Here is a 21,081-nt window from a genome sequence, read left to right as displayed (position 1 = left end):
CTAAAACTTTTACTGTCTGGGAGAATTTTTCTGAAGCTAGAACTTCCAAGTCAAAGGGAATGAAGCGCTTGTGGTTTTTACAACCTTGAACCACTGGCAAGTTAAAAGAAAGCCCTTTCTGGTCTGTGCTTTGTGGCACCTTTTAAAAACTAGATCCACATTTGCTTTGTGCAAATGAATAACAAATATAAACATTGCTGATATCAATCACATCCAAACAAAATTGAGGATAATGGGTTATCATTTATCCCTAAAATTAAAAAAAAAAAAAAAATCTGTATTGTTCATTGTGGTTATGGAGAACATGGGAATGCTAAAGAAGTATATGATTTTAGACCAAAAAAGACTATAGACGTTTACTGTTTTGTTTTGTTTGTATACTGTATGTTATTCCATATGTTTTTAACTTTAATCTGTGCTGCTATTTGTGTGTTTTTTATTATTATTATTATTTGAGTCTTTATTGTATGAGGCCAGAAGACCTGAGATTATGTACCAAGGCAAGTTTGTGTGTATATCTGTGTGTGTGTGTGTGATCTGAAATGAATATAAGTGTTGCAATGTATTTTGCTTTGTTCACTTAAGTGCAATATGATATTAAAAACAACCCCTTATGGGAAATGCATATGTTAATAAGTATGTACTTTTTGCTGTTTTGGCTTGTTTGATAAATATTACATTTAATTTAGTGTTAATATTATTAATTTCATTCATATTCACATAAAGTACAATATGTTTTTTTTTTTTTTTTTTTTTAAGTGATGCTCAAATATCTTTTAATTCCCTGAAATTTTGAATTATATTGACCCAGGGGGTGAAGCATTAAGTTTTATTCATGCTATGTATTTCACATGAAATTCAATTAATTTTTAGTTTTGCTCAAAGGTCTGGCATCACTTGTTTACAGGTTCCATTTGGTATGATATTTTGTATCTAATGTAACTGTATTTTTTACAAAAAGTGTCCAAATACGTTTGGGGGCCACAGTGGGAAAAATCAAAGGTGCTGTAGTCTCTCTTTTTGTGATTCAACCACTAGAGGGCGGAGAAACTCCACCAATGTTTTAATGTTAGCCATTCTTTACACAGGGTTAAGAACGCTGTAAGTGTGTGAACCCTTTGAAAATGTCTGCATTCTGCATTGATTGCTCATAAAATGTGTTCTGATATTAATTTAACTCTGACTAAACTAAAAACATGAACAACTGTAGTTTTCATTTTTTACATTTTTACTGAATAATTGTATTTAAATACAGTCTATTGAAGTATTTACCTTAAAAAGATATAAACCTAAACAAACAGTGCTTCTGGCATGTTTAAAATGAGATGAAGACTCCAGAAAAATCAGCTTTATTCTGTACAGTGGTGGTCCCCACTCCTGACCAGCCGAACACTTACTTTACCACAATACTATTGGTTGTAGATTTAGTTAATCATGGTGACAAATACACGTGATTTTTGTGGTATATCTAAAATAGAGCTGGTAACTGAAAAACTCAAAACTGAAAAACATTACTTACTGTAGTGCACCTTTAAAACCTGCTAGAGAAAGGTCATTAGGAATCAACCTGCACTAGGAAATTAAATTCCACAATAGTGATGCATTTCAGGCAATTTAGCAGCATGAAAAGATGTCATGTCACTGATCGATTCATTCACCTGTTACCTGAAAACCATCTCCCCCCATGGTCTGCAATGACATATCCTGATTGTGTCCTCAGTGACAGAAATTGTGTCATGCAATTGTCAGAAATAGAATTTTCAGAACACTTGAAATAGCTTTTTCATTAAAAGATTTTAATGTCTTTGTTACTCATGTGTGAGGGGGGGGGGGGGGGGGGGGTTAATCTGAGTATAAAAGGCACCTGACACACCTGACATTGTTTTTTTTTTGGATTGTAAATGTTGTTACACCTACAACAATGTCAATAATTAACCTGCAGTATTAACAGATGAACTTTGCCATTGTTATTTCTGTGAAAGTTTCCTTTAACCATCACCATATGCACATGAAACACAATAGAGCTGTTTAGTCACAAGGTCAATTTGCTAATTAGGCTAGCATTTCTTTAGGAATATTTATATGCCATTTTTGTTTTATGGGTAAGGTCAGTGTTAACATTCACGTTTCATTTTACAGCATAAGTTAAACATATAGATAGGAATTTCAAAACTATTGTGTGCTTTAAAAGAACTGTTGCTAAATCCAAACTACTAGAAGGAAATTTGTTTGACTGTCCAGCTCGTGCCTGCCTGGACAATCTTTTTTAGCACCTTTCTAGCAACTTAAGTGTAAATCACAGTTTCAAAATTCCTGTTTGAGATTTTTATTTTAGTCATCAACAAAAACCAGTATTCTACAGTACAAACTATTTGTCATCCATACTAATCTCTTCAAAAAATGCAATGATATTACCATAGTAGAAGCATAAGTCCAAACATGGTAATACCATTGCATGCCTAAGATAGTGGAGGGGATTTTAATTCTCTTGATCTCAGGGACTCAAATCCTTTGAAAAAGATTCAGTCAGTGGCACGTAATGCAGGTTGCATGTGAGTGGGTACATTGAGTCAACACAACTGATATGATGAGCTGAACAAACAACAGCAGATGCTTGTGTACAAAGGATGTGCTTTGTTCATTTCCATACCATTGTCCTTTATGTATGAAGTCTTCTGCCTTTTAAAAGGAGCTCATTAAAGAAGGTTTTGAGAGTCCTCACAAACATTACAATGGAGCAAAACATCTTAACATCAGAGAGCAATGTTCACTGTTGATTGCTCAAGTAGTAATACTTCCTTACTGTAAAGTAATAGCCAATCTAATGTCTACAGTAGTACTTCTGGGATTTAAATAGCTCCCCATAAATACCAGTGTGTTTCCTTGTCTGTGAAGATTATTAGTCATTCAGGTAATCAAAGGATGTCTTGTTTTGTGTGGCCACTCATCCGTGGAGTGGTGCAGAATAAGATTTCCCAAGAGTGGAGAAACTTTTTAAATGAATAGAAAAGCTTCTTGCCCAAATGACCCAGAATTATTTCTAGATTAAGTGTTTCAAGTAAAACATACATAAATATTTTTGTACCTTTAAATAGATTTTTTCTTGGGGTCTTATATATATATGTACACATTTTAATAATTTAGATATTTATTTAACAATGAATATGTAACAATTTAATAGTTTTTATATATTACTTATTAATTGTTGGACAGTAATATATATTTTCATTAAATTTTTTTAATAATATTTACAGTACAAGATAAAGCAGCAGTAATACAGCAGTTAAAATGCTATTATCCACTATTTTACATTTTGTACGAGTCTCTGTAAAATTATACCAGAATTAATATCCATATTTACACAATGTTTGGGGTCAATCAGAGTTTTCTTTTCAAAGAAATGAATCCTTTTTTTTTTTAGCATAAAAGCATAAGACTTAAACCAAAAAAAGCTTTAAAAAAATCTCACCAACCCCAAACTTTTTTATAGTGTGTTTATATATAGTACATACACAGTATGCACACACTACATAATATATAGACACTTAATGTATCAGATCTTCAGAAAGTCTGTTTTTGACATGTTTGGAGAGTGGATTACAGATATTGTGCTGCTTGTGCGCTCCTTCCCATGCACAAAGCTCCAGAAAGCCTGTTGAAACTTGTCCTGCCAATGTATAAAGTGCTAGGTTGAAGAAGGTATTGAGGCCAGCCAGGGGTCGTGACAATATGTAGGCTGCGTGGATGCCTCTCCTCTGAATGCATGACACATCAGTTCTGCGCAGGCTATCCACCCTCAGCAAACGCATGATATGATATGGCAAGAAGCACAGCACAAACACGACCAGAATCAGAATGGAAAGCATGCGAACTCTGGAACGACTCGGCCTGTTTCTGGATACGATGCTGCCCAGAGAGCCTGCAATGTGCGTGTAGTTCCAGCACACCACCAGCAATGGCAATACATATCCAAACACTGTGAGTATCCAACCATACCACCACACCACCTGTGGATCATTACTGGCGAAATCAAGGCATTTTGTCAAGTTGTCCTTCTGTTGTACTGTAATCATCCCCAGCATTGGGCCAATTTCCACCAGGGAAACGGCCCATACTGCCAGACAAGCCAAAGTGCCCCATCTTTTCCTCCGAATCTCAGCAGCCTTCAGCGGGTACACCACTGCAATGTAACGGAAGACGCTGAGGCAGGTTAGGAAGAGGATACTGCCGTAGAGGTTGTAGTAGAAGCAGAAGCGAATGAAACGGCACATGAACTCTCCAAAGATCCAGTTTCTGGTAATGTAAAACTGGACCAACACAGGTAAACTCAACGCATACAGCAGATCAGATACTGCCAGATTCACCATTATAATGCTGCTGCTCCTCCATGGCCTTAGTTTTGCCAGGTATATGACAATTGCCAGTAAGTTTCCCATAAATCCAACTACAGAAATGATGCTGTACATCACTGGCAGATAATAAGTCTTTACGTAGTCGTCAATAGGAAGACAGTCAGTTGAATTCTTTTCCAGACCCGCCATTGCTTTCTCTGTTGCTTTTCAAGAACAAATACAAAAAAGTGACAGGTTTTAAAAAAAAAAAAAAATTATTTACTTTTTTCTAATTTTTGAATAATAATAAATGTAGCCTTATATTACAGTGTGTTTATAAATATATATATATATATATATATATATATATATATATATATATATATATATATATATATATATATGCACACACACACACATTTGAATAATACAGAACATACAATTTAAATTGTATGTTGATGGATTCAGATGGTAATATAGTTTGATATATTATGTTTTTGATATTTAATGATTATCCACATGACACTTCAAATAATACAACATTACCATGATAGGGAAAATAAAATAAAAATACACACACACAAAACAAAAACAGTAGCCTGCTCTTCCAGGCCAAAATAGTGGAAGGAAATTTGATTTAGCCCAGTGACTGGAATCTTTTGGATCAGACCAACATTGTTCAGATTCATTCACTGATTCTTTCATAGGAATGAGCGGCCTTTTGCTTATTACGAATGATCGAGTCACTGAATAATTTTTTTTCAGTGGACTGACATGACCAACTGAACCAACATGTTTCTTCACTATCGCCATGTATCGTTAAGTGCTCAAAATTTGCGGTTCTCAATTTGTGAAGACATCTATACTTTAAAAATCTAAAACTATTAAATGAAACGTATGAATCAATACAAGTGAATGAGAACAATCTTTTTTCTTTCATAATTCATTGAAAAATGTTGGATAATGACAATGAGTGGCCTTTTGCAGGATATGAATTTTGTCAAGACACAAAAACAGTAATACGCCAAACAGAAAGACAAGCTTGTGTCGTGTCAGTATTTAGTACCAAAAGTCCATTTTACAATAATACCACAGTAGATACCCAAATAAACCGTTAATTTTATTATTATTATTATCATTAGTATTATTCAACAAAAGTCATTTTACATTAATTTTCCCTCACCAAGTGTTGTTGATCCCTCACTTTCTCCTTTGAGTATGTATGTAGTACCGTGGCTCCACTCGGTCATCACTAGAGAGATTCAGTGATGTGTGGTTTTCTATCAAGTGTCATCTGTGTTTTTGTATCGTCTGATTTCGCTCCCTAGATACACATGCACGTGGAGTGAGTCACTGTCTTCATCACAGAAGTTAGCATTATGCCTTGAGTTACTATTTTAACATTTCCTGTAACTTCCCATTTCCTCAAACACATCATGAGAATGTGTAAGTCTTTATAGCCCACACAGTGCACTGGGAGTGGAAGGTCTGAGATTAATCATTTGACACTCATAAAACTGCAGTTCTCAACATTGTTTCAAGCAGACCCACCTGCATGTCTTGTCCGGTGAACAAATATGTGCAAAGCTTGAAATAATTATCCAATCTGATATCAAAAGTCATCAGTTCAAATCAGCGATGACTTTGCAGCCAACAGTTTCTGTTTGGAGCTAAACTGAGTTATCAGATACACATAAGCACATGTATTGTTAAAGCACCTATTAGTTTATGTTTTATAGCTTGAACCAGGAAGTTTTTGAACACACCTTATGGTATGAGGAAACAGGAGGAAAAACAGCCAGAAGGTCTTAAACTTTTGTTTTATTGTGGGTGAAATCAGTGCTCACCTAGCCAAAGGTTCTTCTGCAGAGTCTCCTGTCTCATTTGTATTGAAATTGTGCAACCACAAAACCACAAATATCTATTGATTAAGAGTAAGTGAGAAACAAGGTCCATTTGAATAAATGAGAGTGATCACAATGAAGAGTGTAAAACTGGTCCATGTGTTTGAGTGCACAAGTGCAAAGGTTATTCACTACTGTTCAATAGTTTGGGGTTGGTAAAAAAAAATGCTGGATTTTTTAAAATGCTTTTAAGATAAGTCTTTTCAAGTCAAGTCAAGTCACCTTTATTTGTATATTGCTTTATACAATACTGATTGTGTCAAAGCAGCTTTACAGTCTCAAACAGGAAAAGAGCCAATAATGTAAGAAGACAATAACAAAGAGTCATTTTTCCAGCTAAAGTCAGTTCATTAATGATTCAGTGATGTCATCATCCAGTTCAGCTCTCTTCCAATAGTGTATGTGCAATCAGTCAAGCGTCCCCAATTAAATAAGCCTTTTGTGCTTACTGACTGCATTTTAAAAATAAATCATGAAATGATCAAAAATACAGTAACAAAGCAGTAGTATTGTGGAAAATTATTACAATTTAAAATAAAGGTTTTCTATTTGAATATATTTTAAAATGCAATTTATTCCTTTGATGGTGAAGCTGAATTTTTAGCAGACATTACCCCAGTCTTCAGTGTCACAATATCCTGCAGAAATCATTCTAATATAAAGAGTCAGTGTAAACCTCGGTAAGAGTAATGTAACCTGAATAAGTACTCATGTCCTGTTTATCTTTCCAGCAGATGATAATACTAAACATATATTGCTCAAAAACAAACAAACAGACCAACAACAACACACATTTTTGCAGTAATAGCCTATTTGCTGTGCACAGGTCACTAATCGTGCGTTACCACTAGATGGCGAGCAGTATTAAGTTTAATAAAAATACCCAGTTACCTGTATTTTGTATTTAACAACCTCACAATAAAATATAGGAAAGCATTAAAAAAATAAAAATAATCCTATTAAATTTTATAAGTTCTGGGTGAACCAGAGAAATAACTCCAGCGATTTTAGTAATTCTGATTATTAAAAACCTACTGAACCCAACTCCCAACCCAACTCATCTATAATTACCTGATGTGACAGTTAGACATTTTGTTCCCAATACATGGAGAGAGGTTGACTTAAAAAAAAAAAAAAAAAAACCTTTAATATGCTGTCAGATTATTATAAATGTAAGCAATAATTTACAATGTGTTCATAATTAAATGAATTACATAATTCAGTGTATATATATATATATACCCACACATAGTCTTACGCATTAGACAGACACTTTAATCCAAGGCAATGTACATTGCATTTAAATGTACATTTTATCAGGGGTGTGTGTTCAAGGTGTTTGTGTTCACTACTCACTGCTGTGTGTGTGCACTTGGATGGGTTAAATGCAAAGCACAAATTCCGAGTATGGGACACCATACTTGGCCACATATCACATCCTCAACTTTTCTTTCCCTTGGAATCGAAATGATAACAAAAACTCTTGACTGCACTTTGAATTTCTTTTGGACTTTTATCACAGACTTTGACATCTTGGTAACTCTAAGTGCAGTTTGAGATATTGCTGAGTGAATCTCTAGAGGAGACGCATGTGAGAGTCTTTTCTCAGAAGAAAAATGTGAGCAGCAGAAGGCTTAATCAAAAGCCTCATTTGCTCTCTTTTTAATCTCACTGCTGTTGGAGAAACAATTGAAATATTAAAGGGATCTCATTTGTGGTTTTTATTTCTTCTGGAAGGCAAGCACCAAGATGACAGAAAGAGCCATTTAATTTCAGACAGTGGTGTTTTATTCCAGAACACACTAAGAAAAGAGAGCATTCACTTCTTTGATCTGTGGCATTGCAAGACTGGTCCCTATCTTGCAGGAAAATCTAGCGAAGGATTTACTTCATTTTCACTGGCTACATCGACTGGACTGGTGTTGGATTTTCTGAAAGGACAGACACTTCATTAGTGGGAGTTGCTGTGTGGTTGATATGATGACAGATTTAGCGTGTTTTCCTGTTGAGCTACTGTGACTGTGTCCATTCTCTCCAGGCAAAAGCCAGAGTGCGTGAGCAAATTATCTGAAAAAGCTGAAGTGTGATGTTCATTTGAGATTCTTATCAGAGCACTGAGATGCACTCCAATGAGTCTTGACCAAGACTAGATTATAAATTAAGGATGCACTAAGTAAAAGCTAATAATTTTTTTATTCTGAACTAATTCAACCTTCATATTTTCAAAATAGTTATTTTTAATTGTTTATGCTTAAATTACTATATCTAAATTCCCAATTCTTGTTTTTTAAGCTTTTGCTTCTTTTGTCTGCATAAAGAAGGGTTGATTTGTGTGCAGATTCATCTCAAATTCATTGTACAACATCTTGAGTAAACTCAAAAAATAAGCTGGTGTTTATGACTTCGACATTTACTTTTATAAAAAAAAAAAAAAAAAAAAAACTGAACATCAAGGCATTTAATTCTATTTTCTTTTTTCTCTCCTTTTGGAGTGTGCATGTGCATTATTAAGCCTTTGTGATAGGACTCTGGGAATCTCATTTGCACCTTCTCTTCAACTGGGAGACATCTGTGAACACAGCACATGTGGAAGCTCACACTATTTTCATTCAATTATCAAGTAAACCACACGTGCAACAACGCCATCTGAGCACCTGTCATGAGCCTGGCTTTGAGATGCATTGTTTTAGGGCACAGAATCACCTGAACAGCCCAACAAGCAGCACTGCTAATTGCATGGTAATGGATATTAAGGCCATTAGGACACTACAAATGTGTAACACTTTATGGACTTTTGTGTTTGTTTTCATTTTGTCCCTCCTGTTCTTTGACCTAGTTTCTGTCTCCCCTTGATTGTGTCATTATGTTCAGGTGTTTCTTGTCAATTAGCCTCATTAATGTTCCCCATATAAGTTGCATTCTGCCCCACTCCTGACCCAGAGCCCAGCCCACCATCTCTCTGCTGTGCGTAGCCATAGCCTGAGCCCACTGTGACTGATGAGCCATTGACTGCGACAGAGCTGAGGATCACCTCGGAGCCAGAGCCCTTGACGTCAGACCAGGTATGAGAGCTGGCAACAGAGCTCCCCATGGTGGAGAGCCCCATGGACAGCAGAAGCGTGGAGGGAAGCTCCGCCAGTTGCACCATGGTTGAGGGTGAGCAGCGCTCTATGGACTGTGATTGGGATGTATTTGCAGACATGCCCCCTCTTCTCCTGCCATCATCTGAACTCTCTGCCTGTCGTGAATCACTCGTCTGCCCTGAATGATTTGCCTGGCCAGAATTGTCTATTTGCCCTGAACGATCCGCCAATCCTGAAACGACCAGGGAGGTCGTTCCCCTGACAGTTGTGCTCCCGGTATTGGGATTCACAATCTGGTGTGTGTGGGCAGCACACCATCCCTAAAGACACTGGTTCTCACAAATTCCCACCCTCCCTTTCCTGCCTCTTCCTGTCATCCCTGCCGCTTCAGCTCCACCACCGCTGGCTCCTGTCAGCCCCTCTGCTCACCCTCAGCCCACCATCTGTGTGCTTGATTTGGCACAGGTCTGCCACTCTCCATCGGTGTCATGGCTGGAGGATCCCTTGTCTCCGCCTCCAGCCTCTGAGTCCTGGACTCCGCTTTGACCCTTCGACCCAGGGGCTCCACCATGGCTCATAGCTCCCTCTCCACCGTGGCCTGTCAGTCCACCAACTCTGCCGGGCTCCCCTGTTCCTCCTGCTCTGCCTTGATCTGTCACTGACCATCCACTGCCCAGGGACTCCACTCCTCCGGCTCCACCTCAGTCCCTCTGGCTCTGTCAGGCTCCACCTTGGTCCTCAAATGTAATGGACGACAGAGATATTACACATATAGAAGGACAGAATGTTTAAACTTCTTCACTAATTATGACACATTTAGTTTATAATAAACAAATTTCCAATTTAGCAGAAACACATATTTAAAATGTATAGTCTTTCTCTTCCAGGAAAACAGATGAAAATATGCCATGTATTCATGTATGTTTCAGATGTTGTACAGCCTAGTTTCTTGGCAGAACTGTCTCAAGTGCTGTGTCAAGGTGAAGTGACACCTAACGTAAAGCCAATAGTTTTAAAGTTTTTGTCCTTTGAAAGACAATATCTAAAGTTCATAACTAATAATGAGACTGTGTATCATGATGCTGTATTATTCTGCTTGTTAAAAATGTAAATTTCAGTAAAACATACAATGTAAGACAATGGATTTTTTTTAAATTAAACACCATGTTGTCAAAGTCGATATTCTGGCTTTATATATGGTCAGACACTTGTGTCTTATTATTTTTTTTTTTTTTTTACTAAAATCAAGCTCAAGTTGAGTTGTGAGGTCTCTAACCAGCAAATGTTGGACATTGGCTATATGTGTCATTAGAACGGGCACATCTGATGCAATAAGTGCATCAAATTACATTTTCATCAACTTGTATACATAAAGTTTATTGAACTATGTTGGCACTCAGTTGTTTTCTGTCATTTGGCCAAAATCTCATGTTATAAAAGATGAAGTGCTATGCACAGGATATTTAAGTCAATTTTTAACCATAATATTTTTCCACTCTGTTCTTTTTGCCAAGAGGAAGAAGAATCTATATCACATTTATACTATTTCTGTTATTATTCTAAACAATTCTGGCTTCAAATATCAGCTTCTCTATTTCTTGTATTCCATCAGATCTGTAGTATTTCCATGAGGTTCTTTTCCATTCTGATATTTCTGACTATAAGGAGTTAAATGATCTCTTAAAGTTTATTTGTATGATGGGTAAATACCATATCCACAAAGCTAGATATCTTAAAATTAAACCGAGCTGGAAAATATTTGCTTCTGATCTATATTTATTATTGTCATCACTTCAAAAAGATCTCCTCGAATAAAAAAGCTATGAAGAAATGTTTTCAAGTAAATTGTATTTTTTTCTTCTCCTCTGTACTCCCCCATATGTTCTGTGCTCCTTGTTCTGTATTATTGTTTCTTTTGTTTTGAATTATATTTCTGGGGAAAAAAAAAAACATGGGCAGAGCAAAACAAAACACCGGTCACAAATTAGAAGTAAAAAATTAGGATTTGTCAAGAAAAATCTGAGAGGATTTCACTATTACGCAAGAGGAGACTGGTTTCCCTTTTCTAAAGAAAGGAAACTTTGCTTTCTGTGGTTCTGTAAACAAAAGGTTCTCGCGAGACTAGCATATTCTCACCGGAGCTTATACTGTATGCCTACTGTACATCCTACATCATCCTGATGGAACGCCACTGTCTTGTGTTTGCGCGTACCAGCCTACGGAAACTAGAGATTATGGTTGGTAAAGTTTTAAATATGGATAATTGCATTGATTCACTTCAGGAGGCCTTTATTCACCCACTGGAGCCGTGTGGAGCACTTTTATGATGGATGTGATTTATTGGACTTCTTTTAGAAAAATAACACCCATTCACTGCCATTACAAAGCTTGGAAGAGCCAGGACATTTTTTAATATAACTCGGATTGCATTTGAGAAAAAAAGAAGAAAATCACATGAAAACTTAAGATGGAAAAACCTCTAAGTCAGTCTGAGATTTTTTATGTTTAGGCTCATGTGTTTAGGTTAGTAATTTCACTTTAATGGAATTGAAAAGGGTATCACTCGGTTATTGAATGCCTTATTTTCAAAAGTGTCCAATTTTCAAAGGAGCCTGATAAAAATGCTCATGTAAAAGGAAGATATTTTGCATCTGAAGTCTTCATTCTCCTAGGATGGCTTGAGGGTGAGTAAATGGGTGAGTAAATTATGGGGTCATTTTCATTTTTGGGTGAACGATCCCGTTAAGGCTGGAGTCGACGCCTGTTGCCGAAAGTCAGAGCCAGTCTACAAATTTGAGTTGACAGATTAAATAGAAAATCGCGAAGTATATGATGTCACAGACTGATTTTTTTAGCTTCAGACTATTATGATTCCATCCAGTCAGTGTAGGCCTATATCAAACATTATTTATATTTTGAGGCGATTTTAGAACACTATGTTAACAATTTAGATTAGAATAAGGAACACATATTCACTGTTAACTAAGAGTTTTCCCTGAACAAACTCCTAATTTGCTGCTTATTAATAGTTAGTAAGGTAGCTGTTAATTTAGGTATGTGTAGGATTAAGGGATCTAAAATATGGTCATGCAGAATAAGGCATTAATATATAAGTACTAATAAACAGTGAATATGCTAGTATTATGCATTTTAATAAGCAACTAATTAATAGCCAGAATCGGTCCTTAAAATAAAGTGTTACCCATACTATTTTCATTTGTCGGAACAACTTTAAAGTCTGGGAGTGTATGATCCTCAGTCGTTTAGTGTATGATGGCCAGTTTTTCCACTGTGACTATTAGAAAGTCAGTAAGTGTATGATGCCCAGTGTTTTAAAGGTGGAACATTTTGGAGGAACATAACATTAAAATTTGGTTTACGATCAGGCAAGTGGTACGGCCCGCATAAATATTGGAGCAGCTTTCCAGTGGTGGAGAGAATTAAGGAGCCAAAGCCACTAGAAGGCAAGCCTGCAACCTTTAGCCAATAAAGCGTAACGGCTAATGCTAACGCTTCTGGTTTGCCAGTACATGGGATAGGAGACCAGAGGCCATTTTTTGAATGGATGTCAATGGAGGAGAGGCTTCACTACGCTGAATAAACAGCTTTTTAATGGAAACAGCTACTGCTCTGCTGATCTGGAGTTCCTGCTATTAGCTTTGAGCTGCTATTAGCAAATTACAAACCTTGCACCCGGATGGGGCCTTTATTGTTGACTTTAATCACTGCACTTTAAGATCTGTTCTCCCTAAATTTCACCAAAATGTCTCCTGCACTACAAGGGGACATAAAAAAATTCAAGCTCAGCCAGCTTGGAATCAGCACATCCCTCTGCAACTGGATTCTAGATTTTCTGACTAACAGACCTCAGTTAGTCAGAAAAGGAGTCATGCACACACTCCCATCTACATCAATGGAGCTGTAGTGGAGAATGTGTCGAGTTTCAAGTTCCTTGGCATCCACATCTCTGATGACCTCACCTGGTCCCTGAACACCTCCACACTGGTCAAAAAGGCGCAGCAGCACCTTTACTTCTTACGGAGCCTTAAGAAAGTTCACCTGAGTCCCAGGATCCTTGTGGAATTCTACCGCTGTACCATTGAGAGCATACTCACAAACTGCAGCTCAGTGTGGTACAGCAATTGCTCCGCATCTGACTGCAAAGCACTCCAGCGTGTCATGAAATCTTCTCAATGGATCACCGGCACCCAGTTAACTACTACTGAGAACATTTATCACAAGCGCTGCCTGGGCAGGGCAAGGAACATCATAAATGATGCCTCTCACCCTAACCATGGACTTTTCACCCTCCTTCCATCCGGCAGGCATTAGAGGAGCCTATGCTCTCACACTTGTAGGCTCAGGAAGAGCTTCTTCCCCGAGGCCGTGACCCTTCTAAACTCCACACTACCAATATAATCTGCACCTGCTTTCTTACTACACTGGTCACAGTACTTTACATACATGTATTTGCACTACTCATATTTTGCACAGACTGTACATTGTTCAAGCTACTACACTGTAAACTGTCTAACATTGTTACTATACAAAGCACAGTAAAGTATTTCTATAAAAATATTATTGCACTACTGATATTTTGCATAGAATACATTGTTTAACAATACTATTGTACACTCAACCAACTGTATTTATTACCACTGTTCTTACGTTGCTGCTATTCATAATGTACATATAATCCTACATTGCATTAATATTTATATTCTGTACATACTCTGCTTAATACTGTATATAGCAACTCCACTGTACATTTTGTAAATCATAGCTTCACTTACTCTGCACTTATATGTATATAAAACACTATATTCTTGCATTTCTGGTTAGATGCTAACTGCATTTCATTAGCTCTGTATTTGTACTCTGCATAATGACAATAAAGTTGAATCTAATCTAATCTAATCTAATCTAATCTAATCTAATCTAATCTAATCTAATTTTATCATTTAATGAATCAACAGCAACAATCAGATAATCTCCAACATGTTTTACACTAAACAATACTTTTGGATTGAACTTTTTTTTAGCTTTCCACAATAGTAAGTAATACAGACCTTCTCATCTCCCTATAGTAAGACAATCATTGTCAAGAAGCGGGAAGGCCTGGAATCGGACGCCAAAGTTGCTTTGTTTTTTCTTGATAGGTGATTTACTTTGATTTTTACGTCTGAACATCTGTTCAGATTTTAAAAGTTGTGTAGTAGTGTATTCCAGCCTAGTCTTAAATACCACTCAGATAAGCACTGGTAGAGATATTGTGGGTTTAGTGTGCATTAAGGTTGCTGAACTTTCAGTGGGTCACCCTTTCATGATTACTCTCAAGGGGCTAGGACCTCAATTGTGAGTTTAAACAGCTCTGGTGTGGGTATTGGACAGGCCCAAAGTCTCCTTGATGTTGATGAGAGCATTGGATTGTAGTCGAGACAGGGGTAGCTACAGCCTTGAGCAGAAAGGTGAATCAGTACAGCAGAAACTACCCCTAATCCAGCCCTAACCTTACCACCACACCCAGACAGACAGCTTTGTTGACCAATCATGAAGCCCTTTCTCCAGGCCCCTATCTTTCAGCATGCCCATTGCTCCAGCCTGCAGTTATCCCTAGTTGGAGTAGATGGGGGAGGATCCATAAAAGAGCTGAGAGCTCTGACAACTCTCATTGCTCATGCTAGATCAGTAAATTACATAAGCAAACATATTTGCGTTATTTGTTGCCAATAGTAAAATGATTTATAATATTGTTTCTCAGATGAATATGAAGAACATATAATCAAATGTAATGTAATAAGGACAAAAATGTTGACACGTTATTCATGCATTTAAAAAATATTCAAGAACAAAACATCACAGATGTTTTAAGCCATTTATTGCTGAGCTGTGATGTCAACAAGTCGATTTGTGCTTATAGTTTTGTTTTTTTGTGATGCCATAATCAGCGATGCCCTTGCAGCCACGCTTAAACAAACAACAACAACAACAACAAAAAAAAAACAAAGCAGCCCAAGCTCGTTTGCTGGTCTTAGTCAATTTTCTTACCTGGTTATGCTGGTCTGTGTGCTTTTTTGGAAAGGGTTTGGTCTCTTTTAAACTGGTCAGGCTGGGAGAAAGCTGGCTGTCTGGCAGCTAAACAGGCAAGGTAAATAAATTAAAAGTAAATAAATAACAATAAGAATAAAATAAATTTTTTGTTTTGTTAAAATTTTACATTTTAATTCCATAGTGTCTTTGATATTTTCAGTTTCAGTTACAAGTTACTTTTTTTTTGTCTGACTTTTAAGATGAAATAAATTAGCCATGTCAAATAGTATTTCTATTGGGGAAATTCACAGTAGGTGATTTAAATGTTGGCATATATGTTTAGTTTGATGTAAATGTGTTTGGGGAAATGGCTCTCAATTTTTGGCATCGTAAAAGCTTTCCTTCCAACAGAAAAACACATTTTCATTAGTAGTTACTCAACATAGAGCTTTTAAATGACCACATATGGAAACTCTTAGTGACTGGAGTCTCTGATTTGTTTGATTAAGACAGGAAGGTTCAAGAGCAGAAAGCCTTTTTTTTGGCACCATTATATTAAAGAGCGTAATGATAAGGACTGGATGCAGTGCTTACAAAAGAACATCTCCACACCCTTGTTCTCTAGAGCCGAGGCCTACAGGTGATTATCATCATCATCACAGCTCTATGCTAATTGCAGGAGCACAAGACCAATGCAAAACAACAAGCACAAAAGAGAGGAGAGAGAGAGATATGGCAGCTCCTTCACCAAAAAAAACAACTTCTTGCACATGCGATTAATGGAGTGTTGCTACAGCAACTGAGGTGACACAGCATTGCTTGCAATTATCTTGCAGTCAGGAGGAAAGTTTGAAGCAAAATAGGTGTTTAAAGGACCAGGCTTGTGTTATTGCTTAGAATGCTGATCCATAATGAGTTTTAGAAGTTTTAAATTGCCTGTAGGAGGTTCTTTGGTGATGCTTCTGGCCGTTTCTTTGTTCTCAGTATGTTTACCATTCTAAGGGATTCTGCACCCTTGACAGTGTAGTGTGCTGTTCTGTTAATATTAGAAGAATAATAGCTTTTTTTCTCAGTCCATGAATAAACACATGGAGTTGATGCCTGTTAAATTATAGTACAGCCAAAGTTTACGTTCAGTGATTGAGCTGTCCAATGGGGACGCTGACAGTAATTGCTGTGTAAGTTTAACATGCCCCGTGGTTGTTGTAATTGTGATTATCAAGTCAAGTCTGCAGTATAAATTTTTTTTACATCAAAAATAAGCTTGGCTCTGTTCAATAGTATGGAAAAATTTGGTAAAAGAATAAGTGTAAGGGGATCTGGAAGGAGGACCCAATTGCAGTGTGAGTAACAAGGGTTTGACAAAACAGACCAATACAAGAAGGTAGTGAAGTGCACAAGCGATACCACAACAGGAACACAGTAAACAAACAGCTAGGGAAGGCCACTGGAACAGTTTCAGACATCAACTGGCAGAATACTAAGCAGCAGAGGGGGCGGCAAGACCAGGCTGATGGAGAAGACCACACAAGGCACCATAGAGCAGAGCTCAGATACTTGGGCTGCATTTACACTGCAGGTCTTGATGCCCAAATCCGATTTTCTGACTATATCCGATTTTTTTGACGACCCGCTTACATCATCTTTTAAAAGTGACCCGTATCCGATTTTTGCAATTACACTATACACTGCTGAAACTACCAAATGTAGACGTTCTGACCCGGAAAAGGAAGTAAAACAGCACGAAATACAATGGATGCATATGCAAATAAAATTATGCAGTGTTTTGCTTTCCACAATATTTTGAAAAGTCAACAAAAAAATCAGCAAAACATTGGTCTCGTACGACGGAGAAAAAAAGAGGACTTAAAAGACATGAAACCTCCGCATTGCTCCACTGTGTGTGTCCTTCGTCCTCCATCGCGCCTATAATAAGTCATGTGATCTCAGTTGGTGGTGTCCACCTTAGTTGACGTCACTTTTTTAATGATGTACGACTCGCATTTACTGGGGAATATCCGATTTGTCTGCTTACAAGGCACACGCAAATGCACGTATCCGATTCATATCCGATTTATTACCACATATGAATGAGGCCTGAATCCGATCTGAGAAAATCGGAATCCAAGCATTTTTTTCCTGCTTACACGTTCACCTGTCATATCTGATCTGTGCCACATGAGAGGAAAAAATCGGAATTGGGTCACTTGAACCATGCAGTGTGTAAGTGAAACATGTGAATTTAGCTCAAAGGGGAATCATTTAAGATTTTAAAGGGAATTTGAACAGAATCACCGTTTCACGGCTGATCACCGAAACGGCCAGCGATTCACTGAACGAGCCGTTTAACATCAAATCTGCGCTGGATATTAATATCCAAAGTATAGTGAAAACACTATTAATTAGCACAGTAACAAGATCGACAGTTTAACTTGTAAGCACAAAACACAAGATACTTCTCTTTTCAATATGAATAAAGCTTTATTAGATAAATCCAAGACATATCAACTAATCTAACACAAGCACACGCACTCACATTCACACAAGTTGCAGGAAGATAGAAAGTTAGGGAAGAATGAGTTTAAGAGAATGAAAATGTGAAATCCCAAGTTTACAGCAATACGTGAAATTGCATAGACATGAACAACCATCAGTCACTTGATTAACCCTCGCATTGAGTTCATCAATTAGGTTAAAAATTATATTAGATAACACCAGTACAGATCAGAGTCTGGAGGTACGTTACTTGTGATGCCTGTGTAACGGGGTTCCCTTTGTTGTCGCTGAAAAGGGGGTTTCCCGAGGATGCTGATTGGCTGGAAGTTCAGTAGTCGTTGAAGTGACGTCTTGGGAAGCCCATGGTTGGGCGTTGGCTGATGATTCGGGGTTGTGGGCTGGTTGAAGTTTCAGACGGGCACGCGAGGTCAGACTCGGAGACACGGCGTTACAAAACTTAACTCAGAACACAAACTCTCAAACGGAAAAGAAAAGAAACTAAAGTAAAAGAACAGAAGTAAAGTTTGACGAGACTAGGTGGTGTTTCTTCTCATCGTGGCTAAGTAGCAGCAGGCGTGCAGGCCGAAGCACGCTGGAACAGCGCTCGAAGAACGCTAAAAGTGATAAAAAGCATGACTAAAAGCTTAAACTACAAGCAAAAGCTAAAAGCCGGCATGACTGATAGCAAAAGCTAGACAAAAGCTAAAAGCCAAAAGCAAAATTTGATGGTGTCCTGAGTATTTAAACTGGCCTTTTGGCCACACCTCAAATGTTGTCTTGACCAATTAGATATTGTCTTTTCTCGGGGTGTTGCGATGTTTGTCCCACCCATTCATAAATCATATGTTATCTTATCAAGCACATGGTCCGAATTTTCCCGCTCTCGCAGGGTATAATTTATACATGATTCCGATAACAAGAATATGATACATTTGACAAATAACTGATGGTCAGAAAAGTTTCAAGCAAGAAGATTCGAACAGAACACACACATACTAAACATGAATATGATCCCTTAAGCTATTCAAGAGTAATTTAAAAAGACATACACAATAAGTGATTAGAAACATTATAATCAACTGTGTGGGTTACATGTATGATATGGAGTTAAGCAATGGACTGATATCCATTTAGAAGTCTTTTCTGAGTTCTTTTTGGTGCATATATGCATTGGAAGGCATTCTCTGTGCCATTCTGTGGAGTAAGGATATGTCCTGTGAAGACCAGAGAGGTTAACAGGTCTCCTTAGGAATTTCAGTCTGGTTTCCTTCTAGGTGGGGGGAAGTCAATCCAAAGAGCTTGTGATCATGATTACTATCATGGGTTTACATGTGATGGTCACGCTGTGCATCTCTTTGATTACTTGCCCCAAATTTGACAATCTCTTCTCCGAATTGAAATTGTCAATAATTGTTCTAATGGTGTTAATGTTGAAAGCTGTTCTGTGAAAGAGTTGGTTGGTTATCTTGCTTCAGGCTGTGGTGCTAGGAGTTGATTTACAACATCCTGTTGCCTTTCTGAGGAATTCGGAACCTCTTGTTTCAACCATGCTCCCGATCGAATCTTTAATTTGTCTGGTTCAGGCCTGATATGCTACAAGTGTAAATGGGGCCTTGTTGACTGCCGACTCTGAAACAGACCAGGTGCCAGGCAGGTAAAACCAGTGGCAGGACTCACAGGAACTCTAACACAAAAAAAGGCAAGACAGGACAAAAGCTCCACAGGAACACAGATTACTCACAAGACAAGGGGATAAATAAAACAGAAATGGTAAAGAGTAGGGATGCATCGATCCGATAATCAGGATCGGTATCGGCTCCGATACTGACATTTTCGGATCGGGTATCAGTCAGACGAGACGGATCCAAATCCGATATTGTGCGTATAATATTCTGTGTTATTGTTGTGCCCCACGAAAGACACAAAACATGATAAAGCAACTAAAAGTTTTCGTGCACTACATTTTAAGTGTTCTGAAGCTGTTCCATAGTTCAGTGTGAGGTACAGATGAACAATTAAGTCATAAATTAAAGTTCTCACCAACGCTTTTCTCAGCTGCGGCTGTCTGTCATCCTCCATTCAGCAAACAAACTGCGAGTTGCGTTCGGTTACTACAGATGAAACTCTCTTCAGGAGCGCACCGTAACTTGAGGTTTAAAACTGTTAAAAAGAAAAGGCTCAATAAACTAACGCACATATTTAATACACTACATCTCTGCACATTTTGTACGTCTCTCTTAGCGCTTCAGACGTTTGTTAAAATATTACCCATTGGATGTTGAATTAAAGTGACAGGAATAGAAATTGAATACATTTTAATTTTTATACATTTCATATATATAGTCACAGAACTAAAGGTACAAGTATCAACTATGTGTGCTTTTTAAAGTTTCTCTCTGGTAAACTGCTTGATGTTTGCTCCATTTTACAGACTTTGGAGAGAATCATAGAATTCTGGAATATTACATTTTATTTTCATTTATTTGTTTTAAGGTTGTGCTCTTCCCCCATGGTCCATAAAATTAGATATATTTTAAAACTATGTACAAGATATATAATTAAACATAAGTTTCTGTAGGTGGCATTTCAAACAATGGTTATTAATATTTGACGTTCATGAGAAAACCTCATATATTGATGTTAAAATTAACTGTATTTCTAGACTTTTTAAATGAATTTCTGCAAATTCCATCCTGTTTAACACTACTTCCTAAAATTCAAAAAGTAACTATGCATGCATCTTGTTGTTTAGTGCCTCAATTCACTAAATGAATTGGAAATTAGAACACATTCTTGGCTCTTGTGAGCAAAGCATGACATAAGTAGCATTTTTGAGAGCTCAGGCAGAAATGTAATTTTCAGGTTCAAACGCAGGGATAATATATTCATTTCATTATTGAATATTGAGTTATTCAAATGGACAACGTTTCAACAGTGACATCGTCAGACTCCATTATGGCAGCAAAACTACTACTGACTATACTGTTGTCATGTTGTAAGACAACATCTGTATTGCAAACCGTATTGCTGTTATTGTTGTTTAAGCATAGGCATGACAACACAATGCCATTGCCATAGAAACCAATGCAGATATTCAGTAAAACTGCAGAGTGCTACGGGACACACAAATCGGATTTGAACAGTTGCAATACACAGTATGGACAGTCAGTCATCTAGATCTGATTCCAATTGGGTATGCACAAAAATCGGATTTGCACTGACAGTCTGAACAAGGCT

General features: G+C 37.4%; 1 protein-coding gene across 1 annotated transcript; it reads right to left on the bottom strand.

Moving 5' to 3' along the window:
• Positions 1–2,014: 2,014 nt before the first annotated feature.
• LOC122146131 (2-oxoglutarate receptor 1-like) lies at positions 2,015–6,411 on the bottom strand. Its single transcript, XM_042763787.1, is given in 3 exon segments — positions 2,015–3,668; positions 3,670–4,555; positions 5,515–6,411. Coding segments are annotated over 3 exon segments (1,068 nt in total). The 5' UTR covers positions 5,582–6,411; the 3' UTR covers positions 2,015–3,553.
• Between the last annotated feature and the right edge of the window lie 14,670 nt (positions 6,412–21,081).

Source organism: Cyprinus carpio, chromosome A9 (assembly GCF_018340385.1).
Source record: "Cyprinus carpio isolate SPL01 chromosome A9, ASM1834038v1, whole genome shotgun sequence".
In the NCBI taxonomy this organism is placed as follows: Eukaryota; Metazoa; Chordata; class Actinopteri; order Cypriniformes; family Cyprinidae; genus Cyprinus; species Cyprinus carpio.
Note: the sequence above shows the minus strand (reverse complement) of the source record. Positions and strands in the feature narration are given on the sequence as shown.